The sequence below is a fragment of the Labrus mixtus genome, chromosome 22 (assembly GCF_963584025.1).
Source record: "Labrus mixtus chromosome 22, fLabMix1.1, whole genome shotgun sequence".
Taxonomy (NCBI): domain Eukaryota; kingdom Metazoa; phylum Chordata; class Actinopteri; order Labriformes; family Labridae; genus Labrus; species Labrus mixtus.
This window is the reverse complement of record NC_083633.1, coordinates 2,152,971-2,180,803: the sequence shown is the minus strand read 5'-3', so window position 1 is coordinate 2,180,803 and position 27,833 is coordinate 2,152,971. Positions and strand designations below refer to the sequence as shown.

The 27,833-nt window shown below is 41.4% G+C and overlaps 2 protein-coding genes and 1 long non-coding RNA gene across 3 annotated transcripts; all 3 read right to left on the bottom strand.

Annotated features, from left to right (window-relative positions):
* Nucleotides 1–392: 392 nt before the first annotated feature.
* Nucleotides 393–13,470, bottom strand: LOC132956776 (uncharacterized). The gene is made up of 3 exons (XM_061030403.1): nt 13,114–13,470; nt 10,153–11,754; nt 393–2,944 (listed from the first exon to the last, which is right to left on the bottom strand). The coding sequence occupies exons 2-3, from the start codon at nt 11,750–11,752 to the stop codon at nt 1,302–1,304; spliced, it is 3,243 nt and encodes a 1,080-aa protein (XP_060886386.1). The 5' UTR covers nt 11,753–11,754; nt 13,114–13,470; the 3' UTR covers nt 393–1,301.
* Nucleotides 13,471–14,687: 1,217 nt separating this feature from the next.
* Nucleotides 14,688–22,071, bottom strand: glt8d2 (glycosyltransferase 8 domain containing 2). The gene is made up of 9 exons (XM_061030099.1): nt 21,794–22,071; nt 20,026–20,118; nt 18,518–18,719; nt 18,091–18,208; nt 17,916–18,000; nt 17,092–17,204; nt 16,689–16,855; nt 15,319–15,431; nt 14,688–15,190 (listed from the first exon to the last, which is right to left on the bottom strand). The coding sequence occupies exons 1-9, from the start codon at nt 21,810–21,812 to the stop codon at nt 15,012–15,014; spliced, it is 1,089 nt and encodes a 362-aa protein (XP_060886082.1). The 5' UTR covers nt 21,813–22,071; the 3' UTR covers nt 14,688–15,011.
* A 2,256-nt stretch (nt 22,072–24,327) lies between these two features.
* On the bottom strand, nt 24,328–27,829 carry LOC132956682 (uncharacterized). Its single transcript, XR_009666070.1, has 2 exons — nt 27,603–27,829; nt 24,328–27,527 (listed from the first exon to the last, which is right to left on the bottom strand). It is a non-coding gene; the product is annotated as an uncharacterized LOC132956682 (long non-coding RNA).
* Between the last annotated feature and the right edge of the window lie 4 nt (nt 27,830–27,833).

Below are 27,833 nucleotides of genomic sequence, written 5' to 3'. Positions count from 1 at the left end.
TTTGTTTGGGTTCTTTTACTGTTTGGGTTTTCGTTGTTGTTGGTTGGGTGTTGCATCTGTGGGTTGCGTTGTTGTCAGGTTGTTTTATTGTTATTTGGGTTCTTGTGCTTTTTGTTTCACGTTTGCTTCTGCACGTCTCAAAGCACTTTGTAAACCCTTATTTTTGAAATTGCTATACAAATACAATTATTCTTTTAACATCAATCAGTCAATCCAAAGTCTGTCCAAATTTAAGAAATACAATATTAAAGGCTGAATCATGTTAGTAAAAAGCCTGTCTTATAATTTCACACAGAATGAAAGAAATTAGTAATGTGTTAAAGGTCCCATATTCTGCAAAATCCTTTTCACCATGTTTCTCTAACTCTAACGTGTGTCCCTAGTCTGTCTACAACCCCCCCAATGATGAGAAAAGTCCATCCTCTCTGTCTTCTGCCTGCTCCACTTTTCAGAAAATGTGTGCTCAAACAGACCGTTTGGAGATTTTCCCTTCATGACATCACAAAGGGCAGTAGCCCCTCCCCCAGGTGGGTGACACTCCCACAGCTAGGTGTTTGTTCTGCCCTCTGAGTCTGCCTTCTCACCGTAAACAGTAGGACATGGAGTGAGAAAGCCCAAGACACCCAAGCCCTTCCAGAGAGGGGGCGTGGTCTAACACAGCTACTTTACATATTTAAAGGTACAGACACAGAAACAGCCTGTTCTGAGCAGGGCTGAAATAGAGGGGTTTATAGGCACGATCAAATACAGGATCAGAGTGGATTTAGAATAAGAAACTTCAAAATACATGTTTAAGGGAGCTCAGAGACTAATTTACACTGGTTGAAGAGGAGGGGAATATGTGACCTTTAATACATTAAAGACAAAAATTGAAAAGAAAGAAAAAACGAAAAAAGAAGAAAAATAAAAATAAACAACAAGAATCTGTGAAATAAGGAAAAAAAATAAGGTAAAAGACATGAACATATCTTCTGTTTGAGTTATTTGGGGGGCTTTTTTGCCTTCATTAGATAGGACAGCTGAAGAGAGTCAGGAAATGTTGGGAGGAGAGAATGGGGGATGAGATGAAGCAAAGGGCCGAGGTCGGAAATTGAACCCAAGGCCGCTTCAATGAGGACTATATCCTTTGTAACTAGAGTGCTCGACATCACCGCTAGGCTATCCAGCACCCCATGACAGTAACTTCTGAGGGCTTCTGGCATGCTCCAGAGACAGACCACAACGTTTGCTTTGGAAATAGGATTACTTTTGCCCACTGGGTCGTGGGCAGATTGAACTCACGTCATAGCACAGTGACATGTCTAATCAGTGTTGTTGAGCGGACAGATGATCAGTGGGATAAAGTTTGTCCCATAGTTATTGTTTTTGGGATTGAATATTGGGTAGAGTTTCTCAGTGAAGTTACAGTCAGTAAAGGAGTAGATGGGAGCTGGAGCGTCTACGTCATAAAAAGAGACCAGACCCTCCTCGTAATTCACAAACACCCCAACTTTCTGAGGCTTTGTATTTAAATACAGACGATGATGAGAGTCATCGAGAGCTTTATATTCACAGTCATCTCTCAAGCATACAGTCCAGATGCCATTCCTGGGGGCAAATTCAAAGGCGGTCTTCCTGTTTAGAGACTCACTGGCCACTCCCAAAACCCAATCGGACTTCCCTTCAACTTGAGTCTCATAGTAACATCTTCCTGAAGAGAAACTCTGCTTCCCTAACACCCCATAGTATGACAATATTCTCTTTGGGCTGTCAGTAGGATACTGAATGGCATCTCCATGACTAACTTGCTTTCCATCATCAGACAGTATCAGTCTGGGATGAGCTGTTTCAGGATCGAGGGTCACATCCATTGAGTACTGCTTGTACTTTTTTAATTCAGCATCAGCACAAAGCATCTTCATCTCTCTGCTGAGTGTCTCCTCCAGCTGAGTCAGAGCTGTCCTCACAGTCCCCTCGTACGATGAGTAAACTTTGACCGTTTTCCAGTCCTTGGTGGGTGGAGGAGTTTTCAAAGATGAGAAATTTTGGAGGAACTGGAGGGGGTCTTTGTTGCGTGAGTGCTCCTCCACCTCAGTGTTTCTCTTCGTCAGCTCAGAGATCTCCTCTTCCAGCACTTTGATGAAATCTTCAGCCTGTTTCTCTGTTGTGCTGTGCTTCTCCTTGATCAAGTCAATGAGCTGGGCCAGGCCTTCCTCAACGGACCGGATCAAAGCAGTGAACACCTGCACACTTGTTGCTGTCTCTCTGTCGGCGTCTTCCTTGCTGAGCTTCACAGACTGTTTGAAATCCTCAATCTTCACTTGTCTCTCCTTGATCATCTTCTGAACCTCAGCTTCTGTTTTCCCCAGCTCTGCTGTTTTTACTTCATATTCTTCTATGAGAGAAACAATGTAATGCCGCTTGTGTTCTGACTCAATACAGAATCCACACACACATACCTGGTCAGTTTTGCAGAACTGCTCCAGAGGTCTCTCGTGCTTCTTACAGATCCTGCTTTCAAGGTTCTCCACGGGATCGATCAGCTTGTGTCTTTTCAGAGCTTGGATTCTCTGATGAGGCTCCAGGTGAGTCTCACAGTAGGAGACCAGACAATCCAGGCAGGACTTCAGGGCCTTCTGTTTGGTTTCAGTGCAATAATCGCAGAGAACTTCTCCTGTATTGGCAGGTTGTTCCTCTGAGCTGCTGCTGGTTTCCTTCTGAACTGACAGTCTTAACTGAGAAGCCATCTCCGATAAAACTGTGTTGACCCGCAGGTCAGGTTTTTTCTCATGAAGCTCGTTGCACAGGGGACACTGGCATGGGACATTTACACTCCAGTGCTCGGTGATGCAGGTCTTGCAAAAGTTGTGTCCACATGGTATGGTGACTGGATCAGTGAACACATCGAGACAGATGGAGCAGAGAAACTGATCTTCATGGAGAAGACTGCTCACTGCTGCCATGTCTGGAAGAAAAGCAAGATAAAATCAGACTCCTTTGAGAGATGAGAAGCTACATACGTGGCATATCACTTTATCAGTTAGAAAAGTATTGGACAATATTTCAGTAATACTGTTATGTTAAGTGTCTTAACAAGTTCAGGAAATAAAACAGCAGTGGACAACCCACAGGCATAGATTCTTGCATTTTTAAATCTGTGCCTTGTTATACATATTTGGGTAAAAGTCCTGGGCTTGCAAGCAACACTCTAGCAGCAAACCCAACAGTTCCCCAGGATCCTCCTGCATGCCCCAGTAAGGGGTGACTTAGCCAGCCATACCTAGTGGTGAGCATTGACAAGCATGGACATTACCCACCCCATCTCTTTCCTCATCAGTATAAGGCCAGAGACTGGACACCGATGCATTCAGGGAAGTATCCTGGCCGGAGGCTGAGACGGCAAGCATTTGGTGGGACATGGAGTACCCCCCACAATGTTAGCTGTTGCATCATAGTTTTGGACAAGAGATCACCCCTATAATGGAAGCAGGATACTGCACCTCCAACGAAAGGGCCTCTTCAGGAGATACATTAACCCCCTAAATGGTTGGTCTTAATCGCTTATGCAACATCCTGCATTGCTGCCAGGGTCCTATCATTGGAAGTAGCATAAGAATGGAGTCTCAGAGAGCATTGTTCTCCAATCTCCATACTGAAATGTGGGTTGGGGCAGGAGGGGCACAGCGTATGACTGTCCTCAGGCAGCAGGTGAGCCATAAAGGCCTCAACAATGATGGCTAAACATGGTGGAGCCACCAGCAGTGACTGGGAACGATTGAGTACAAACGCTGCCACTTACTGTATGGTGAGTTGTTCGGAAAAAGGTACAAGGTACAACCACAGTTGCTACACCATGGTTGCAAGCTGGTGCCAGTGAAAGCACATGTCAACTGCATTGATAATTATGACAAAGGACCTATGCCAGAAGTGGGAAAAAACCCAGTGCTGTAAGATTCTACAAAACAACAAATGTAAGCTAGCTAAAGTTTGTTAAGATAATACCACATTACAGGACATTGACCTAATCAATCAGACAATTTACAAAAACAAAACAGGAACAACCACATTGTATCTGACACTATCCAGGTTAGCTTTTACAAAAGCGTTGCTATGGTGTGTAACATTTGTGTACCAAACAAGACATTGGTTGGCTTGTGCTAGCGTGCTGTAGCTTGCAGTGTAGGTACAAGCAGTAAACGTACACAATACATCCTGCAGTGAGTGTGCACTTCTGTGGGTGATGAGCCCAGGGGGAGGGGCCCAGTTTGAATGTTGTGTTTACAAACTGCAACGAACATTTCTACTGACTCCACATTTAAGTTATCTCAAGTGGACACACAGATGCTAACTGTAATGCCCGATGCAAAAAAGACAACTTTGCTGGGGTGGGTGAGAGCATGCTGCCCTCAGTAACAAAGAATTTTGATATGTACAGTTCATGAGGCAGCAACCAGAGTGCCAAGCTGATGACAGCCCCTTAAGGGTGGTTGAATGGCTGCAACTGCAACCAAAAATGTCAGTGCAACCAGCGCCTACCTCTAGTTATTGCTACTTTAATAGTCTAAAACCTGTAAAGCGAGAAGGCGAAAAGGAACACAACCCTGTGATGACACCAGAAGATATATGCTAGCAAGTGCCATCATGGGTCATCAATGGCCTCTAAAACCCACCAGGCTCCATTGAAAGTTGTTTTACCTTGCAAAGTACATAAGTAGTTAGTTTACCACTACTTTTATCCTTAAGATTTAAGTTGAGCCCGACCGATTAATCACTGAGCCATTCTGAACCTTCATCTTCACCTTGGATATGACTATTGGTATCGGCTAATTTTATCGCATATTTGCACGAATATTACTCGATTTAGCATTTCATTTGAGTATCTTTGTAATACACTAGCAGTTCTATTTCCGGCTGTAACCAGCAGAGGGCGCTATATGGAATATAAGAAGCATCAACCCTCTCCGTAGTGTCAAGCGTTGATGCACCTACATGCACAGTTCCTTTCCAGATGACTGACCTTGACTGATCTTGTCTTCATTAAATATCTTTTTTAAGTGTTTCAGCGCAATAAATTTGCATATCTAAATCTCTCTCTACAGATCAAACATAGATCTAAGAAAGATATCGGCACACATATCGGTATCTGTTCTCTCCCCATCACGATATTGGCCTCAAAAATCCCATATCGGTGGGGCCTACTTTTTAAATGACACTGATGTTTCAGAAGGTTTATGGGGATCCAACTCAATATTACGCAAAACACAAAACACTTAACCAATCAAGCAAAAGTAGACGAGTAACTCCTGTGTTCTACATGCTAATATTCCTGTTTTGTCAGTGGAATCCGGTTTCCTTGAAAAGAGTGACTTAACAGCTGTTTCTGCTTTTAAAAATAATCATTTTAAACTTGAAGAAAAACATTTCTGTGTTGTGGGTGGATGGGAGTGTGTACAGAACAAGTGTGTGTCATCATAAAACATTTGAAATCACTGACAGCTTTCATGTCCAACATTATGCGACTGGTTAGTGCTTCATGTGAATGAGTTAGATGTGAGACAAACATCCACACCTCACCTCGTGACTGAGCTTTTACACCATAGCCACCACATGGCTTAAGCTTGCCAGCTTTGAATTACTCTGACCCATAAAAATTACAAAATGTCTTCTCGCCATAATTTTTTTTGTTTGCTTCAAAACATTTCTCGATAGGAATAAGCATGACATCGAGCCAGATATTTTAGATCAACATGTTGTAACAGTGCCCTGACATTTGGCTGTAATAAGCACTGTGACAACCAACCCCGCTCTCTAGTTTTTCAGCCGTTAGAAGCCAAAAAAGGAAAAAGAAATATGGACCAGGCTACAAATACAGAAATCCTCCTTTACAGGAGACACAGACAGCCAAGCTACAGCTTATCGACAGAGGAAGGAAAAAGCTTGCACTACTGGATGACTACGATTTCACGATCGTGACTACACAGAAAAAAACCGGCTTCAGAGTCTTTTTTGTATTATTGTCCTCGATTCCCCTTCCCTATTATAACCCTTTGATTGATTACCAGTTAAAAATAATCATATTAAACCGTACTCACCGGTCACTGGTGTGCAGAGGTTCTCCTGTTCTGCAGGACGTGAAGTGGGTTTTTTGGGAAAAAGAAACTTATCTCGACCACTGCAGTTTTCAAGCTACTTTAAGTTTCATTTCCTGAAAAGACTTTGACTGTGAGCAGATGTGCTGCAGTGAAGGCAGCGGGGGGGGGGGGGGGGGGGGTGTTCCTGAGAGCTGACGAAATTTAACATACAGCAGTGGAGAGAAACTTGAAAAGCAACTTGCCATATTTATTCTATGACATTTAACATTATTTCACTTAGCTAGCAGAGCAGTTAATTAATTGTGTCTGTGTTCGGTTCTGCTGTCTGTGACCGAGGTGAATACTCACCCCCCCCCCCCCCCCCCAGGAGTCAGAGTCGCTGTTGGAGGGGCCCCAGTAAATTTTTGCCTCGGGCCCTACCGACTCTGACTGTGAGACACCCCTTCCTCATTATTCATCCACCTCTTCATGCAGCCCATCTGACCACTTTGTGATCAGTTCAACATAAACATGACTTAATGACCAGATGAACTGATTATATTCCACATTACACATGTTATTATTCTGAATATTAAACGCAAATATAATTTTGACAAATCAAACAAAGTTACTCCACTTTCAAAAGACTCTGGATGAAGCTGTAATGTTTACTAATTGTTTTAAGTGTTTATTGTGTGTTGCTGCCTCTCGTTGTATTGTGTTGTTCATTTTTTGTATTTTAAATTTCCTATTTTTGTTTAAAGACAGAATGTGCGACTTTTTGATCCAGTAGATGTGGCCCTTGTGCACCAGCATGAAACCAAAACAAACTGCCATTTGGCAACTCTGAATCCTCCGACCATGATCTAAAAACGTAACATCTAAATAATCAGTGAGCATGTTCTTCTTCTCTCTAGTCCTTGACTAAAACACCTTTTATACGTATGGGGAGGAGCCGGCCGTCCCGTCCATGTAAACACGGCTCTGACAACAACACAGCCAGCGGGACTCAAGCTTCTCACTCATTGTAGACAGTCATGACTCAGAGAGACATTTACACAGGATAGACTTGATTTCTGATTTATTTATGTTTTCATTCTGCCGTTGAGCTTTTGTAAGCATGCATTTTTAAACCTGGTCCACAAGGGGGCAGTATAAAGAGGAGTGCAATATGCTCTAAAGAGATTTTTCTTGACATGGTCTGAACCATAGACTGTAAAAATAAGAATTTTCTTCCTGAGTAAAGTTTTATTAACAAGACATGGAAAAATTATGCAACCATAAAATACAGATGATTATAAACTTTATTTAAGCACACAACTTTCATACAAGAAACAGATTTAGGCAGTTCAACATGAGGAGAGTAAATGCACAGCATGGAATCAAGTGAATCCCTATAAAGAGAAAAAAGTATTAGGAATAAGTAATTATGTCAAATGTGAAATCTTGGAATTAATCCTAACTCACCATTAATGAGTGGTGCTTCACGATGACAGAGTTTAAATGAGATATTACAGGTTTGTATTATCTTGTATTTAAGCACATGTAGCATCACTTTGTGCATTTATTAAGACTGCATGTGAGAGTTTGATGCACTTACATGAACACAATGTGATCTTTTCTCACACAGACTTCCTGATTTGCTCTCAGTCAGATAAAAAAAACCTTGAACTGTCAAACTGAAATATAACTGAATCCCAAACGATCTCGAGTATCTTTCTGGCGCCACCCAGTGGAGCTGAACCAAAGTGTACTTATTCTTTAGGGACAAATGTAGAGTCTCACGACCTTAAGTTTGCACACTGTTCAGCTCCCAGTAGGGATAGCGAAATAGAGTTTTTGATTCCAAAAGGTCTTCCTCTGGCTATTGGATCGAAACGTTGCCCTGTTTAAAATAAAGTTGCTCATTGGGAGCTGAACAGTGTGAGGATGTTTCTTTTCTTCTGCAGTTTATACATTTTTAGTCCTGCACCTGTATACATTTCTCTTGGATGTATGCACATTAGTTTTCCCTTCTACAACCTCAAATTGACATTATTATCAGCTTCACAAGCCTGTAAAAAGTCCTTCCTACAATTTCTGTTGGATCGACAGAACTTATTGGATTGCCTACTTGCTGTGCGTGCGCTCTACCCATATACTCATGAGCATGATCAGAGCCCGAGTGTTGTAGTACTCCAAATCGGTCTTGGTTTCGAGACCACTTCTTGAAGGTCTCAGCTCGTCTCAGAATCAAAGCTTTCTACTCGGTCTTGTCTCGTCCTCAGACTGGGCAGACTCCAAATTTAAAATCAAGACCGATCAAGACCACCGCTATTTTTACACGTCATTATTGTGATTAGAAGGAAAACACCCCCTTTCTAAAAGAACAAATTATTTCAATTAATTCACAATCAGATTTTTATCTCCCGGTTACATCCGAGGATGATGAATTTTCAGTGATATTTATGGTCTTGGTTTTGTACTCGGTCTCACCCTGCCTTGGTCTTGGTCTTGACTCTTTCTCAATCTCTTAATGTCCTAGTCTTGTCTCTGTAAGGGTGGTCTTGACTACAACACTGCAGAGCCCTCAATGCACTAAAGCTTAAGTTTGACTATTGAAGACAACAATGAGCTGCTCCCCCCTTCCTCCTGCTGAATTATGAGTGAGGCTTCTTTCTTCAGAGATGCCTCCCCCCAGCTTTGAAGTAATTTAGAAATGCAAGGATTTCTACAGTAAAGGGAAACTAAAGAATACAACAAAATACAAATGATTAAAGCTCCTCAAAGGAGATTGTTGCTGATTATGAAATAGACAGAAATGAGTGCTATTGATTATATATGACCGACGAAAGCAAATTAGAAAAAAAGCATGAAGGTTTATCATTATTAAAAAGAGGCTGACACAAGATCAGAGTGGACAAGTAGATCAAAGTCTGCTCTCTTAAAAAGTCCTTATTTACGTTTTCCATTTAAAAGAGACACAGTGGCTGATTCGTTTGACTGTGTAAAAAATATATACATACACGAACAGGTCTGGGATGTGTTCTGCTCTCTGATTATAGTACATTTGTAGTCAACAGAACAGTGCAGTGTAGTCAAAACAATACATATGGAGAGCAAAAGCAGGCAGAAAACCCAATATACGACATCACAGCGCCCATTGGCGTTAATCTGACGACATTCAATTTTCTCTATGAACCAACATCTGTATCAGGTGCAGCTAACAATCCAATCTACATTAAACATTTCTACTTGTGGGACAAATCTGTCCTGACAGAGTCACAAAAGTCAGTCAGCGTTTAAATCTCCTGATGTCTTGGAATGCATCAGAAATGGTTGATTTAACCTCCAATCAACGAAAAAAAAAAAAAGGGTCCTAGCCTCTTTGCAACAGACCTGACAGATTTTAAACTTTTTTCAAATACATCATGATTGCCATATTTTGGCAAACTTTAAAGGAAGAATGTGTGACTTTTTGATCCAGCAGGTGTCGCCCTTGAGCACCAGCATGAAACCAAAACAACTCGCTCTGCATTTTTGTGTTAGCATGCTAATGCTAGCAGTCTTTATTATGCTCATATCTTCACACTGCATGTAAATTTACACAAAATTCTAGAAACGCAGTTAAGCAGTGAGTACAGTATGTTATTCTTCTTTTCTCTAGTCCCTCAATTAAACAACTTTTATACGTGAGGGGATAAGCCGGCCGGCCGTCCTGACAATGTAAACAAAGTGTCGATACAACTCAGAAAGCATCACAGACAGTGGGACTCCGGTGTCACACTCATTGTAGACAGTCATGACTCACAGAGTTATTTTCAGAGGATATACTTGATTTCTTCTAAATTTAATTGTGAAAAATCACATATTCTTCCTTTAACAGATGGACAGCATTACTCAGGGGGATGTAATGAATCATCATGACACAATGGGGTTTATTTTGGGGACATATCTGGAGGGGAGAATTTGGCTTCACTTTTGATTTTGAAGTTTCTAATTGGACTGTAATGAGTTCAGCACACGGAAAGGATGTCTAGGTGGAAAGTAATTTCTCCCTAACCACTGGCTGAAAGTTCAACCACCAGATGATACACCATTGTAAGACGATTGGGATAATTTTAATCGGTCTTATTGACCGGACAGATGATCAGTGGGGTGGAGTTTCTACCGCTATTATTATTTTTGGGATTGAATATTGGGTAGAGTTTCTCAGTGAAGTTACAGCCAGTGAAGGAGTAGATGAGAGCTGGAGCATCTACGTCATAAAAAGAGACCAGACCCTCCTCGTAATCCACAAACACCCCAACTTTCTGAGGCTTTGACTTCAAACACAGATGGACTAGACGGTCAGTATACGCTTTGAACTCCTTTCCTTCCAGCAAAACAGTCCAGAGACCTTTCTGAGGAAGAATAAGAAAAACTTTTCTGCTAATAGACTCTCTGGCCACTCCCATCAGCCAATCAGTCTTCCCTCCAACTTGAACCTCATAGTAAGATCTTCCTGAAGAGAAACTCTGCTTTCCTACCACACATAAATTATGTAAAAATCTCTTTGGGCTATCCGAAAGATTCTGAACGGCATCTCCATGACTAACTTGCTTTCCATCATCAGACAGTATCAGTTTGGGATGAGCTGTTTCAGGATCGAGGGTCACATCCACTGAGTACTGCTTGTACTTTTTTAATTCAGCATCAGCACAAAGCATCTTCATCTCTCTGCTGAGTGTCTCCTCCAGCGGAGTCAGAGCTGTCCTCACAGTCCCCTCGTACGATGAGTAAACTTTGACCGTTGTCCAGTCCTTGGTGGGTGGAGGAGTTTTCAAAGATGAGAAATTTTGGAGGAACTGGAGGGGGTCTTTGTTGCGTGAGAACTGCTGCACCTCAGTGTTTCTCTTCGTCAGCTCAGAGATCTCCTCTTCCAGCACTTTGATGAAATCTTCAGCCTGTTTCTCTGTTGTGCTGTGCTTCTCCTTGATCAAGTCAATGAGCTGGGCCAGGCCTTCCTCAACGGACCGGATCAAAGCAGTGAACACCTCCTTGCTGAGCTTCACAGACTGTTTGAAATCCTCAATCTTCACTTGTCTCTCCTTAATCATCTTCTGAACCTCAGCTTCAGTTTCACCCAGCACCGCTTTTTTTGCTTCATATTCTTCTCTGAGAGAAACTATTTGATGACTCTTGTGTTCTGACTCAATACAGAATCCACACACACATACCTGGTCAGTTTTGCAGAACTGCTCCAGAGGTCTCTCGTGCTTCTTACAGATCCTGCTTTCAAGGTTCTCCACGGGAGTGACCAGCTTGTGTCTTTTCAGAGCTTGGATTCTCTGATGAGGCTCCAGGTGAGTCTCACAGTAGGAGACCAGACAATCCAGGCAGGACTTCAGGGCCTTCTGTTTGGTTTCAGTGCAATAATCGCAGAGAACTTCTCCTGTGTTGGCGGGTTGTTCCTCTGAGCTGCTGCTGGTTTCCTTCTGAACTGACAGTCTTAACTGAGAAGCCATCTCCGATAAAACTGTGTTGACCCGCAGGTCAGGTTTTTTCTCATGAAGCTCTTTGCACAGGGGACACTGGCATGGGACATTTACACTCCAGTGCTCAGTGATGCAGGTCTTGCAAAAGTTGTGTCCACATGGTATGGTGACTGGATCAGTGAACACATCGAGACAGATGGAGCAGAGAAACTGATCTTCATGGAGAAGACTGCTCACTGCTGCCATGTCTAAAAAAAAAGACAGACAGTTATATCAGGACCAGTTCCATTCAACAAGTACACATAGGCAGGGCTTTCCACAATCTCCGTATGGGTCCAGTTTGATTCAGATTGTTTTGGTACAGTTTGGTATGGTAAACCCTGATCTTGCTTGCGTTTCCACATCCAACCTTACCCTTACTTGGTAGACGGGATGTAGTCCGGAAAGTGATAGTGGTGCAGGTATGTTATAAATTGAACAAAAAATAAGAAAGTGACACAGTAAACATGGGGCAACAATGGAGGACGTCCAGCAGAGGTCTGCACCTCCAAGGTTGTCCATGGGGTGGTGCTAAACGCTGAACAATAAATATTGGCAGAATAAAAGATTAGAGAATAAAATAATATTCAGCACCCTGATGTGTTTGGTTAAATGGTAAAATTATGTTCTCAATAGAGCCCGACCGATTAATTGGCCAACCATAATATCAACCGATATTAGCATATCAAGTGGAATTTGAGCAGATTTCACCTTTAATTATCTAAAAAATTATACAATAACATCTGCTGACAATTCTCAGGACCACATACAGGGACATGAGGAATAAGAATCCAGTGAAGGTTTCTTGTCACCTGTCACAGATCTTTCAAAATAAAATAATCTAAATGACTAAAATATCAAAGTGTCTCAATGCAATTTGAGCAGACTTTACCTTAATTATCTAAAAGATTATACAGTAACATCTGCTGAAAATTCTCAGGACTACAGTCAGGGACATTAGGAACAATAACCCAGTAGTTTATTGTCAACTGTCACAGATTGTTCAAAATAAAATAATAAATATGACTTAAATATCAGTGTCTCAATGCAATTTGAGCAGACTTTACCTTGAATTAAAAATATACAGTAAAATCTGCTAAAAATTCTCAGGACCACAGACAGGGACATGAGGAATAATTATCCAGTGAACGCTTCTTGTCCTAACATTGTGTGTTTTTTTTCTTTCAGCCGTCATAATTGATGGTATCTTTTGCTGGAATACGCGGCTGCATTCTTTCTTTTTGGGCGCTCCAAGCACATGCATCATTTTTCAATCGCTGGCTGGCTTGACCGGGGTTTTGCAAAAGAGGGCTCACTTGATTGCAGTCACTAGTAACAGATTGCTTAGTGTCATTTGGAAGCCAATGATCATTATAAATGATCAAGTTTATTAATTAAATGTGATGTAATTAGGTAACAACTGCGTACATTGTAGGCCTACTCAACAACACACCTCACTTTGCCCAGACAGAAAAACTGTCCAGACAAGTTTTAAAAGTTTTTATCCGTCTAAAACCAAGCACCTGTTATTTTCTTTTCATACAATGATTAATAGAGACTGTACTCACTGGTTGTTTGCAGAGGTTCCGCTGGTCTGTCAAATGAGGACGTGGAGTTGTTTTCTTAGGAAACTTTTCTCGACTGAAGTCAGAGCTGCTGAAGTCAGAGCTGCCTCTGAGTTACTTTCAGTTTCATTTCCTGAGAAGTGTGGCCGTGGGAGACACACCCTTCACATTACTGATCCTCCTCTTTATGCATGTGTCATAAACTTTACATATTTATTACAAGACAGTATAAAACCACTTCCCCCTCCTAAATGTCATTGTTTAAAGGGGACATATTATTAAAAATCCACTTTCAGTGTTTCTGAACATATATTTGGGTAACCTGAGTGTCTACTGACCCACAAAATGTGAAATGAACCCATTTGTTTGTGGTTTGTATAAGTCTTACAACACAGAGACAAATGCTCCATTTCAAATGTGCTCTCCTTGTGATGTCACAGTGGGATTCTGGTAAAAAAAATACCCTCCCCTCCCCTTATATCTCCACCCATGGACTACAACCCAAGCCTAGAGCAAAACTTTTGCCCAGGTCAGCCATTTTATTTTCGCTAGCGAAGGAGTGATGTCTACTGGGAAAACTCAGGGGGGGGAGTCATTGCATTTAAAGAGACACACACACCAAAACGGAGTGTCCTGAGAGAGCTGGTTTATACAGGGTCACAAACCTCCTCTGGTGCTTGATTCATGTTATATTTTGACCAAAGCACAGCACAGATGTTTCATTTAGACCACAAGGGGCTGTTTGAAAAGGAGGAGAAGAATAATATGTCCTCTTTAATAAAACAGTTGTGCGCAATTATATATATATATATAATGTAATCTGTACACATCCACTCAAAGATGTTGTTTTTGTCCCCCACAGGCTCAGGTCGGTATTCTGCGACACCATTACAGAAAGGATCCTGACAGAGACAGACCTTTAACTAAAACGATAAGTTGCTTTTTTAAAGGAAGAATATGTGATTTTTCACACTTAAATGTAGCAGAAATCAAGTATATCCTCTGAAAATAACTTTGTGAGTCATGACTGTCTACAATGGGTGTAACACCCGAGTCCCACTGTCTGTGATGTTTTCCGAGTTTTCCGAGTCCTATCTTCACTTTGTTTACATCGCCGGGACGGCCAGCTGACTCCTCCCCTCACGTATAAAAGTTGTTTAATTGAGGGACTAGAGAAAAGAAGAATAACATACTGTACTCACTGCTTAACTGTGTTTCTAGATCACGCTCATTTCAGGTAAATTTACATGCAGTGTGAAGATACGAGCATAATAAAGATCGCTAGCATTAGCATGCTAACACAACAATGCAGTGCGAGTTGTTTTGGTTTCATGCTGGTGCTCAAGGGCGACACCTGCTGGATCAAAAAGTTGCATCTTCTTCCTTTTATAGAAACAGCTGTAAAATCTCTTTAAAGCCACCAGACTACAGGGAGTTTACCTCCCAGAACATGGCAGCTGATTGTCTGACCCCCCCTCCATCCATTTGGTTAGTTTTTTTTTATGACCTAAAATAATCCGAGTCAACCTCACGCTCAGACCGTGACAGGAAAATAAAGCGGGAAAGAGTGAAAAAGATGAACAGCATTGGTCTTTATTTAAAGATGGCTAATGACCTAATGTAGGTCTCGTTCTTTTCACAACGAGTTGGTGTGTGAAGAATTAAAGTCGAAGAAAAGATGAAAAAAGTGGAAAACAAGTTCTGAAGATGTTTAAAGGAGCAATATGTAACTCGGACACCTAGTGTTTAAAATGGGTACTGCAGTCCAATTTTCTCAGTCTAACATTCACTTCACATTTCTTTTTTCACCTTCAATGATGAAGGTAGATCAACTCTGAACTTCACATTCACATTTTTTATCGCTGTCCCCCGTCGCTCACACATGGTACGTTCTGCAGACCTCAGCTGTCACTCTCCGGTCGTACCAAGGAGAACTTTCCGGAGGGGTCAGGGACGAACCATCTCTCCCACAGATCTAAATGCACAGCAGGGTAATTCCATGGTTTAAATGGGCCGTTCCAATGCAGCAGATGCGCCCCTTGCAGGTAGCTCTCTGAATACCGGGCGTCTGGACTCCAGCCTGGAAAACCAGGATAAAACGTTCAAACTGTGTTATCTAATGCATTATATACTTTCAAAATAACTTACTGACCATCTCAGATACCTTACACTGAAATACTTCTCTGTGGGAACAGGTATTGATCTTACCCAGGTGTCTGACGTGCCACAGTGGGTCCAGTTGTGTGTATTTCTTATGAAACACTATAAGCATGGGCGGTGTGGCCACGCCTCCCGCCACCGCACTGCTGTAGATGTTCTGTCTGGTGGAAAAGGAGGAAAATGTCTCTGATCAAGCAGAGGCTTCTAATACTCCACTTTTAATTTAAAAAATCTGCCAAGAATATGCAAAGTATTCTGGAAGGTGATTCCTAGACCAAGGAGGGATAGCTGAAAGATCATGGGAGGCTCTGTTATCTGTATTGACAGACAACAGTATATGTACCTTGAGTACTGTGTGCTTAATTTACCATGTTGATACCTCATCTAGTTGGTAATATCAGACTGTGCTGTGCCATGTAGACAAGTTTGGAGGGTTGGGTTCATGGGATGGGAGGTTGTTAAAGGGTGATTTTGGGTGTGAGGTGAAAATGTGAAATCTATGTAATATGTGATTACGATGTGATGCTTCATTGACATTGCAAAGATAAGACCAAACTTTCCATACAATCCAAACAATGTAAATGATAAAAATCATGTGTCCAACATCAAGAATCTGGTGATATGATTCAAGTCAAGAAACAGGAAGTATAATCAATATATTGAGCTGTATTGCAATACTGAAAGCAAGGTGTTGTATCACTTTAGGTAGACTGGTATAGTATGAAGAAATTGCCAACAGACGTTTAAAATCAATCACATTAATTAGAGCTAGAGCTTAGATGTTTTAATAAGTGTTTGATGACCACATCTGAAGGATCCAAACAATAACTGGGTGTAGTATATGTATATCATTGTATGTATATCAATCTATCTCCAAAGATCAAACATGAATCTAAGAAAGATATCGGCCAATATATAGGTATCGGTATTGGCCCCAAACATCCCAAATCAGTCCCTAAAATGAATCCACAAAATCATCGATATAGAGAACTCAAACTTGACGGGGTTAAAACCGGTTACACTGCTCGGATAATGAAATCCCACAGCTAGGTGTTTGTTCTGCCCTCTGAGTCTGCCTTCTCACCGTAGACATAAGGGCATGGAGCGAGACAGCCCGAGACAGAGAGGGGCCGTGGTCAGACACAGCTCATTTACATATTTAAAGGTACAGACACAGAAACAGCCTGTTCTGAGCAGGGCTGAAATAGAGGGTTTTATAGGCATGATCAGATACAGGATCGGAGTGGATTAAGAACAAGAAACTTCACACACATGTTTTGGGGAGCTATGAGACTTATTTAAACTAGTTGAAGAGTTGAAGAGGAGGAGGATATGTGACCTTTAAACTCCCTCACAGCAGGATATGTGCCAAAATGCTGTGCGGGTTTCTACAAACAGATGGTAGTGACAGATTATACCTGACATTCTCCTCCATCCATTTCTCCAGCTGTTTGGTGATCTTCTGCTTCTTCCATTCGTTGATGTCGGCCACAAACACACCCGGGTTGAAAGAGCAGTCTCTGGGGTGGATGCCCAGGTCTTTAACTTCCTTTTTCCTGTAGTCCAGGAAGCCCATGTAAGTCGTCTACAGGGAGAGCTCAGAGGAGAGGACGCCAAATTTCAGTAACCAGAATTACTGATATTAAATTAGAACTAGAGACAGTCTGTCCAGGAATATTGCATCCATGAAATACATGGATTCCAATTTAATTTAGCTATAAATACAATGTTCTTGTTTTTCCTGGGTTTGCTTTTCAAACACATGCCCATGTGATGTTCCTTCATCACCACTGATGTAATGAAAGGTAAAAAATTATCCACCTGCATGCCAATGCTGCGCACCATCTCATGTGTGGAGGGAAGGTCGCAGTCCGTAGCGAAAGCAGCCGCATGGCCGGCATTCAGTTTGATATTAAAAAGGTCCTTAATGTCACCTGAAGAACACAAAAAGCATGTTGTATTCTTTAAGTTTACGCTATTTCTCTCCACCGGATACATCACTTTTACCCTCTGCTTTACATTTTAGCACATTGGCAGTCTCGAAATCTATCAGCGACGGTGTATATTGGATGGCTCCAAAGTCCAGAGGGAAATTATATTGGTCGCTATTTACTTTTAAATGTATCTTTTTTAATTTTCCTCCATATTTGAAACAATTCCTAATTCCTTTCAGTTCACAGTATAGCCTAAAGCATACTGATCATCACTTTTTCTTTACACCAAGAATCAGGAAAGAAATGTGACGCCAAATTCTCCCCTCCAGACATTTCTGCAAAATAAATGCTGCCTTCATTTCTTCCCCCAGAGGAGGAGCACTTTTACACCTCAGGTCACACCTACACATTCACACACTGATGGTAGAGGCTGCTGTGCAAAGTGACCATCAGTATTAGCTAATCCATTCATACACATTCACACGCCGTCGACGAAGCAGCGGGAGCAACCTGGGGTTAAGTGTCTTGCCCAAGGACACATCGGACATGTTGCTGCAGGAGCTGAGAGACAACCGACTCCACCACTGAGCCACAGTCGCCTATGTTAATAACTGAAAAAGCAAAGTTCTATCAATATGTCAGCCATCAAAAGGTTTAATCTGGAAGAGAGATCCACATAGGATAGTTAATAAAAAACAATCCCATACTCACCCTGCACAATAACGTCATCATCTAAGTATATCACCCTCTTGTGGCTGATTTCGAGCAGAGGTAAGTAATAGCGCACAAAGTTGAGCTGCAAAACAAGAGTTGAGAAATTAAACGCTTTATGTTCATCTAAAATAAACAGAATGATACATTCAAAAAAACGAAACCCTCGACTCACGGGATGCAGCAGGTCAGGGCGAGATGAATCTGGCTTCACTTTTCCTTTAAGCACCATGGGGTTAAACTCCACTATCTTATACTTGATGCCTTTCAGTTTAGTCTTCTCCATGTACTTCCTGGGGAGACGCAAAGATAGAATGATTCGGTAAATAAACATGAAAGTCGTCTGCATAGGTAATAACACAGGTTGGTAGGAACCTGCCAACGTCTCCATATTTAGAAAAACGGCAGATTCATTACTTACACGGTATTTTCAGAACATAAGAGAAACACATTTTTTTTCATGTGTTTGTGATAAACGAAAAACATTGTGAAAACCCCAGACACTTGATCTCCAACGCTCTCCAAAATACCGTTTACAAAGAGTCAAGGACCCAAACGGTTAAATTGTGAAATAGTTTTTTAAATGGGATCCAGAGACCAACCTCGTCAGTTTCACGGCATCACGAAGAGTTACGATATAGAAGAACACGCTGGCATCTGTGTTACTATGGACGCTGTTGATTGTAGCCATGCTGGCACCCATACGCTCCTCAGACGCACAGACAATAACGGGGACGACGTCATCCGCCTCTGACACCTTCCCTGCTGGGACTCCTGCAGATTTTCCGACGTTCTTCCTGCGATCTGAGAGAAATCAGAGAAGAAAAGATGAAGACTGTTTTCTCTCATTTTGAGTTAAGAGACACTAAAGAAAATAACCATACATTGTTCTGCATAAGAACGACACTTATTGGAGTGCGTTTCTCGTACGTTTCATTAAGATTCAAAAGATGAGTGTAGGATAAATTTAGCTCAAGTGGCGAGATTGCAGTTCCCATCAATTCTGTTTCCAAGAAAATAGGAGAATTGACTTTCAAAAGAACAGAAAGGCCATCTCTAGACGCTGTTTGGTTCCTCCATTCGAGGATACTCTAGAAAAAGATGTTGGTGCAACATGGGAGAGAGGAGGTCACAGACTTTATAAAAAGATGGACGACACAAAAGCTCCCAGAAAGTGAAGCCAAAACATTTGGAGCTCCCTCTACTGACTGGCTAAAGTATAGTAAATAAGCCCCGCCCCATGCCTATGTCTGAGTGTCAACTTAGATTAGATTAGAAAACTTTATTGATCCCCAGCGGGGAAACTCATTTGTCACTTGGTCAGTTTACACAACAAACAATATCGACAGTACATCACAGTACACAACAAGTTAACAAATACCAAACACCACTGAAACCATTTGAATAATCATGTACAGCCATGAGTCAGAAACACAGCTAAAAATGTTCATTAAAAGATCGGACTGCTGCAGGAACAGAGGACCTCCTGAGCCGTTCAGTGGAACATTGTGGCATCACTAATCTCTCACTGAAGGAGCTTCAGAGTCCATTAAAAACACTTTGTAAAGGATTGCCTTCAAAGATCAAAACAGTTTAAAGTTTGGTCCTCATTCTCTTATGAACAGTGATCTCAAGTGAGTCTGGGCTAATGCCAATCACAGAGCCAGCTTTTTTAATCAGCTTATTGATCCTGTTTTTATCATCCACACAGATGCTGCCACCCCAACACAGCACAGCATAAAAACTTATCTGAGAAGTTTAGTTTTAATTTGTCATTCTATACTTAAAAAAAAGGCTATGATTGACAGCTCTGTTGACGAATGAGGCGATGTGTGCTCTGGATTATCAGAGTAGAGGAGGAACGGTGAGAGGAAACGTAACGAACACTAAAACAAGAAGCATTGAACTTTCCATGTCTGTAACAGCCTGAGCACAGTTTGATGTTATTGGTAAGTTAAATGTGTGTTTGGACCCTCCATACGAGCGGGCAAATGGAGTCAAAGCGTGTAGGGAGACGGTTTGAGGAAGGCGTGTTGACTTCACTTCTGTACAACAGGAGGAGGTGGAGATGTGTTGTCCATCTTTATACAGTCAGCGGTCTGAAGGCTACCTGAGAGTTTGGGTCGAGTTGAGGCTCTGAGCAGAGTGCTGTGCAGAAGCAAACACACCATCAGGATCAGCAGAACCACGAGGAACCGGTTTACTGAAACACAGAGATAGGGAGAGAGAGAGAGAGAAAGAGAGAGAGAGAGAGAGAGAGAGAGAGAGAGAGAGGGAGGGGGGCAGTCAGGGTCTGTAGATGCATGTTGATTGATCGTCTCACAGGCTGTCTTTTGTTCTCATAAAATTTACATCAGTAGGGCCACATGAACTGATATCTCTTCAACTACCCCCTCCCCAAACTAATTTTATCAAAAATAAACAAAAACAATGTTGCTCATCATAGGTTCTCAAAGATCAGAAAACAGTCTTAAGACCTAAAGAAATTCTGTTTGAAATCATTTCAAATAAAGGAAAGCAGTGTTTTAGAAGCTGGAAAACAAAACTGTTTTCCTTTTTTTTCATCAATCACTTGAAGAAATATAAAAATGATTTCTAAGTGGGTTTCACTTCTCTAACTTCTGCGAGTTCAGCTTTAAAACCTGGAGCATGCAGCACTTAGCTTAGGTTTTAGATTGAAGCGGAGGGAAACAGTTGGCTTTGGGGGGGGGGGGGAGGGGGGGGGGGGCAGTCCATGGGTGGAGATACCAGGGGAGGGTATTTTTTTTTACCAGAATCCCACTGTGACATCACAAGGAGAGCGCATTTGAAACAGAGCATTTTTCTCTGTGTTGTAAGACTCATGCAGACCACAAACAAAGAACTGGATGGGTTTATTTCACATTTTGTGGGTCAGTAGACGCTCAGGTTACCCAGATATATGTTCAAAAACACTGTAAAAGTGGATTTTTCCTAATATGTCCCCTTTAAGTTAAAACTTTCTTCTATTCAAATCATGTTTCTTATCTACAGACTGACTCTGACCTCCAGCTGCTCTACAGGCAGAACAGAGAGAACGAAGGATCAAAGACCCATCTGCAGTCAGTTAAAGACCACGATGAGCATTTTTGGCTGCCCTCTCAGGTACCAAAACTAATTTAACACAGAACGCTACCTGAGAAGCAGTTTAACACTGAAACTCTTGAGCTGAGCACATATGTTCATTTTCAGACATGTTGTAATCATTCTTTACCTTTTTGACAATCTAGTTCTACTAAGTTTTTTTTTTGTTTCTATACTCAGCTTTTAATCTCAGACTTTTATCTAGTTTTGTTTTCTCCAATGAGTTTTAAAAGCACACTGACAGAAGGTCTTAATTATCTTACAAAGCAAGAATCCAAACAAATAAAATAAACATTAAATTTAAAGGAGCAATATGTAACTCTGACACCTAGTGTTCGCACTGGGTACTGCAGTCCAAATTAAAGAAATGTTACGTTTTTTTGTAAGTCAAGTTTTACTCTACAGCGAGTAATCTGCTCTTTGTGCTGTTCTCACAGTGGAAGGAAACATGAAATCTCACTTTTTACAGCCCGTCATCTGGCTCCCTCATCACACCCTCCCCCAACACACACACACACACAAACATTTGGTGTATGTGCATGTAGGCTGGACGCTTTCCTGCAAACACTCATTTTATTGCACCAGCTGAACTCGACTCTTAACCCAAAGCTTGTTCCTCAGTGTAGGTGTCAAACCCAGAGGAAACGACTGATTTTATTAGTGATCGAAGCTAAAGACAGATATGAACATTTCACGTTTGTCTGGTTGTAATTGTATCTCTCTGAGAGCACAATCAGTCAGTCATTACACTTGTATTTCACTTTATTTTCACTTACCCTTTCTCAGGAGAGCCATTTTTCATGTTTGCTTCCAGCGACATCTGCAGAAACACCCACACACCCAAAAAGACAAGGAGAGATTTAAGTCAATCAAAAGAAGCAAACTTCAGAGACACAAAAGATGACAAGCTGCTGAATGATGATGTGTGGTGTGCACGGTTAGAGGATTTGGCCTTTTCCCCGTGGAGTATCAACACCCAAACCTGTCAACATGGACTCAGCGGGAATTCAAAAGCCTTTAGTATTTATTAAAAATGACACGCTGTTTTTGCACAACTGAAGAGCCTCAGTTTTTGTCTAACCCAGGCATGGGCAAACTACGGCCCGCGGGCCATAAACGGCCCGTTGGGCTTTTTAATCCGGCCCGCCGAACTTTTCCAAATTATATTATTATTAAATTAAATTTTATTATAATTAAACCTTGTTCGTTCTCCCCTGTAATGCCTGCGTTTCCCCAATAGATGGCACACTTCAGAGTGTGGTGTATTACGCCCTTCTTCACTTTTTCGCTTTGCCCTATGAACCCGTATGAGCCCTTCTGTAAAAATGAGCGGATCAAAGAAAAGAAAAGTGGACAGTGAATGCTGAGTGTTTAATACGGAGTGGACAACTAAATATTTTTTCACTGAAGTCCGATCAAAGGCTGTATGCCTGATATGCCAAGAAACTGTCGCAGTTTTCAAAGAGTACAGTATCACCCGTCACTTTGCAACGAAGCATGCTAACTACGCTAGCAAGCAGCCCCCGCAAGAACGGGCGGCTGCGGCTCAGAGGTTGAAGGCTAATTTACAGACTCAGCAACATTTTTTTCACCAACAAACATTCAAGAGTCAACTACCAAGGCAAGTTTTTTGCTGGCATTCAAATTAGCAAAGGCTAGCAAGCCTTTCTCCGAAGGCGAGTTTTTAAAAGAATGCATGGTAGAGACAGCAGGTCTCTTGTGTCCGGAGAGCCAAGGCCAGTTTGAAAAAATCAGTTTATCACGCAGGACTGTGACTCACCGTGTGGAACTGATTGACGAAGATATAGCCAGCGAATTAAACAAAAAGGCTGATTCCTTTAAGTTATATTCACTAGCGCTGGATGAAAGTAATGACGTAAAAGACACTGCTCAGCTCCTAATTTTTATCCGAGGGATTAATTACAGTTTTGAGATAACGGAGGAGTTTTTGACCATGGAGTCCCTGAAAGGAAAAACGCGAGGAGAGGACTTGTATAACCAGGTGTCTGCTGTCATCGAGAGAATGAAGCTACCTTGGAGTAAACTTGCCAATGTCACAACGGATGGATCGCCAAATTTAACTGGAAAACATGTTGGGCTGCTGAAAAGAATCCAGGATAAAGTGAAAGAGGAAAACCCTGACCAGGATGTTATTTTCCTTCACTGCATCATCCATCAGGAATCTCTGTGTAAGTCTGTATTGCAGCTTAATCATGTCGTGAATCCAGTTGTAAAACTTGTTAACTTTATACGAGCAAGGGGACTTCAGCATCGTCAGTTTATTATGTTCCTGGAGGAAACTGATGCGGATCATCAGGACTTACTGTACCACTCGTGTCCGCTGGTTAAGTTTGGGCAAAGTGTTTCAACGAGTGTGGGAGCTGAAAGAGGAGATCAGCGCATTTTTGGAGTTAATGGGGAAATCCGACAAATTTCCTGAGCTAAGCGACAAGAACTGGCTTTGTGACTTTGCATTTGCTGTGGACATATTTTCACACATGAATGAGCTGAATGTGAAACTACAGGGGAAAGATCAGTTTGTGCACGTAACTTTATTCTCCAGACAAATTGCAAACAAATCTTTCGCTCATAAGAAATACAGCAAATCCCTTGACGACCTGCACGGAGAATTCTGCCGTCGGTTTTCTGATTTTGAAAACATTGAAAAGTCACTTCAGCTGGTGTCCTGTCCCCTGTCAGAAGACCCTGAAACAGCACCACAGGAGCTGCAATTGGAACTGATCGATCTTCAGTCTGACTCCGTCTTAAAGGAGAAGTTCAACTCTCTTAAACTGAATGACTTTTATGCTTCACTTAACGAAGCCACGTTTTCAAACCTCCGGAGGACGGCACAGAAGATGCTGACTTTGTTTGGCTCGACCTACGTATGTGAGCAGACATTCAGCGTCATGAACATCAACAAAGCCCCTCACAGATCCAAGTTAACTGACCAACACCTCGGATCTATCCTGAGAATTACCACTACAAAACTAACTCCAGAGTTTAATGCACTGGCAAAAAAGGGAGATCAACAACACTGTTCCCACTGAAACTGAACGTGAGTTTCTCTACTGTGTTTATTCAAATTAAATGTAATTAAATGAATGCATTTGGAAATCAATTTGTACAATGAGCCTTGCATATTCATGCTTTGCTACCTGTTAAAGGCCAAATCCTTTCATGTAATAGCTTTTACATGTCATTTATATTAGTTCACACAAACACTCCATCCATCTGTTCCTGGCCCGGCCCCTCTGTCAAATTTTAGAACCCATTGTGGCCCGCGAGTCAAAAAGTTTGCCCACCCCTGGTCTAACCTCACGTTCAGGCTGTGACACCAACATGCTGTTTGACAGCCGATTACCAGTTTGCAAGTTTCAAGTCACACAAATGTATGCAACCATCTGACATAGTGTTGTAGTACTCGAAATCGGTCTTGTCTCAAGACCACTTTCAGAAGGTCACAGTCTTCATCTCGGGAATCTAAAGCATTTTTACTCGATCAAGACCGGTCAAGACCTCCACTGATCGGCTATTTTTCCAGGTCATTACTGTGATTAGAAGGAAAACGCCTCTTTCTGAAAGAACAAATATATTAAATTAATTTTTAGTTAGATTTTTATCCCCCGGTTATGACCCCAAACTTCCCGGTGTTACGGTCTAATTAAGTGACACAACCCCTGCACACAAGATGATGATTTTTCAGAGATATTTATGATCTTTTTTGGTCTTGGTCTTAACTAAGTCTCGATCCCTAAACGTCTTGGTCTTGTCTCAGTCTTGGAGCACTCTGGTCTCAGTTAGTGTGGTCTTGACTACAACACTATTCTGTCAGATAGTAATAATGTGACATTATAGTAGTAGCGACTGAAAAGAAGACATAGATAACATGGAGTTATCTCTGCCCAGTCTGAGACCGAGACAACATCGAGTAAAAATGCTTTAGATTCCGAGACGAGACTGAGACTTTCAAAAAGGGGTCTTGAGACCAATACCGAGTACTACAACACTCGTCTTTGTAATATAGCAATGAGTAAGGTCTTGCTGCTCACAGCATCACCTGCTCTTTGAGCAGTGTCTTGAGATAATTAATTCAACAGCTCACACCATGGGATGCAATCATTCTGGAGATCACAGCATTTGTGCGTCACATCCTGAGTTCGGTGTCAGAGGAGAATGTCTGCTTGTTGCATGTAATGAAGAAATGTTTCATCATTTGGTCTGCAGTTGTGCTTCATCTAAAGTCCACATAAAACACATTTATGATCTTTATAGCAAGATTACAAATGTGTAAAATGTAAAATGCTTCAGTCCGTCATGGAGATGATGATTTGATGAAGTGGCTTAGCCTCTCTTAAGTGTTTTTATTTACATCAGGAATCTTTTAAAAGCTATAAACAGTTTCCATTTGAAATATTAAGACAGAATATCTTAAGATAAAATGAAGTGTCAGTAAACAGAGAAACAATCAGCCCATCTGGGTCTCTAAATGGATGCTTGTGAGAGAGAGTTATTAAGACAGGGTCGTTAAATTTTATTACCCCGGCTTAAAGAGAAATTCGATCAATTAAGATGTTGACGGTTTAATAAACGTTGTGACTTTTCTCCCCCCTGCATTTTCTGACGTTCATGGCATTTACAGTCAGCCTTTGTGCCCCGACCTGCTGCTACATCTGTGAGGCCTGAAGCCAGGAGACGCTGGACGACACATGTGGCTCTATTTTGTCAACAAACAAAAAAACGTCCACCATTTCCTTCTCCTCTTGAGCCAGAGCTTCATCGAGGATATTTTAGTTGCTTTTTCTCGGCCTTGAAGACTTTTAGATAACTGCAGTAATAAGAATGCTTAGACAGTCATTGACTCAAAGCAAACACACCTCTGCTCATCATCTCAATCAACTCCCAGCAGGATCACTGAGGCCGTCATTGACCTCATTATCTGTGCACTTGGTTCAAACAGAAACCTCAGCACTCCCAAATCAATAAAACATTACACTTACAGAAGTGTTTCTACTTGTAAAGTTTTAATGCTTCCCTCAGAAACAGACCCTTATCAAACTTCAGCACTGAGCAGAAATAAAACAGGACGTTCCGCTTGTGTCGTGCATTTGTTTCTGGTTTGTTTGTCACTGTTTAGAGCGGCCCAAAACATCTGGAGCTCATTAGCAACAGATACACTCCTTTCCAGGAGGCAGGACAGCCTAACAGTTTGTGTCTGGCCTGCATTTGTACAATCTGTAATACACTCAAGGTTCACTAAATCACTATTTACTGTGTTCACATGTCAGATCTTCTACAGTATTGGTGCATTTATGGTCCCTGTGTCAAACTTTCTTCAGATTTTTGCCATCAGAAATGAACTTTGGTGTGATTTTATGCCAAATGTTCAGTTTTTTTTTCAGAATTTGTGAAGTTCATGACACTAAATATAGGTTTCTGTAAAACAGCAGTGAGGAATAAGACCACCTTATCATTTTGACATATGTTGCAACTTGTCACTAGCTGCACAACTTCTATTTCCCCCTTATAACACACGTAACTGTGTGTTATAAGTGTTAGTGTATGTGTGCTGCATATGGGGGTTGGGGGTACAAACCAAACCACGTTAAGTCATCACACTGCAAAAAATTCCTCACCGGCATGAGGGAGTTAAAAGTTTTCCAGGACTGAATTCAAATCACAAAATAAAAGGTGTGTAACATTTCCTTTGATATGTAACGGAGTTAACGTGTTTCGAGGATATTTCAGGAAGGAAATGTTTCAAAATGTTGGAAAAGTGGAAAATAAAAGTCTTCACTTGTGTGCCACAGTGTAGAACAAAACGTACAAAATCCCTTTAATCCAAGAATAATAGTGCATTTAATCAAAATCAGGTAAAACAATCTGATGCATGATGTATTTTCAGATCTCTTACTTGTTTTAGAGTAAAAATGCAAAAGTTTAGAACAGATATTTTTTTCAGTGTAGCAGGACAAAAAGTTCTCTTGTCTAACAATAAAATCAGGTTGCATAAAAAGCACCACACTCAATGTACAGGTTTCATACCACACCATAGAGATATACCTTCAAACTGCAATATTAAGTATCTCTAGAAGACCAATAAAGAAAGGAGGTGTGTGTGCCTGTCAGTCATTTTAATTGCAGCACTTTAAAAAATGACAGAAGTGTACTCACCAGATAAATAAAAGTGTTGTTTGTGGTCAGTCTCATTCCTGATGTTCATTGTCCATGTTTTAAAAAACCTCTGAGGAGTGAGGCTCACTCTCACCAACAGTAACCCTTCACTTTTCTCTCCCTCCACCTTTTTTTCTCCTCCTTCCTCCCATCCAGATGTGACTCATCTTGTTCACCAGCGTGTTGATGCTTCGCTGTCGTTCAGCACAGCTGCTGGATATGCTGACTCTACAATTTCACGGATTTAAAGCAGTGATACTGATCCTTTAATTTCTGCTTGGAAATCCATGTCTGGTTCCGTCTTTTTACTTTTGTCGAAAAACTGAGTTTCAACCCCTGCAACGTTAATATGTCCATACTTACACAAAGTCTACGTGGAATATGTCATCCTTATGTTTTCACTTTACTTACATATTTGATCCTGCAAGAGAAAGCTGATTAAAGGCAGTTTGCGGGTTTTCTTGGAAAAACTACATTTCCCATCATGCCCATGTTGTCGCGCTTCCGGAAAGGACAACTAAAGTCTATCCCTTCTCCAACAGGTCGGTTCTTTTTTTGTTGCTGTCAGATGCAGTCATATTAGTTAAAATCTCATGTCAGTGATAATGACTTAAACATTATTTTTATGGTCAAAAAACAATA

Bases quoted from the DNA above. Each gene is read 5' to 3' on its own strand.
- LOC132956776 (XM_061030403.1), bottom strand. From the start codon at position 11,752: ATGGCAGCAGTGAGCAGTCTTCTCCATGAAGATCAGTTTCTCTGCTCC. The intron at 2,945-10,152 runs AAAATTATCCCA...CTTTTCTTCCAG, and splicing joins TCCGGTCAATAAGACCGATT to ACATGGCAGCAGTGAGCAGT.
- glt8d2 (XM_061030099.1), bottom strand. The intron at 18,001-18,090 runs GTGAGTCGAGGG...CTTGTTTTGCAG, and splicing joins GCCCTGACCTGCTGCATCCC to CTCAACTTTGTGCGCTATTA. The intron at 16,856-17,091 runs GTGGATAATTTT...CTCTCCCTGTAG, and splicing joins TGCGCAGCATTGGCATGCAG to ACGACTTACATGGGCTTCCT.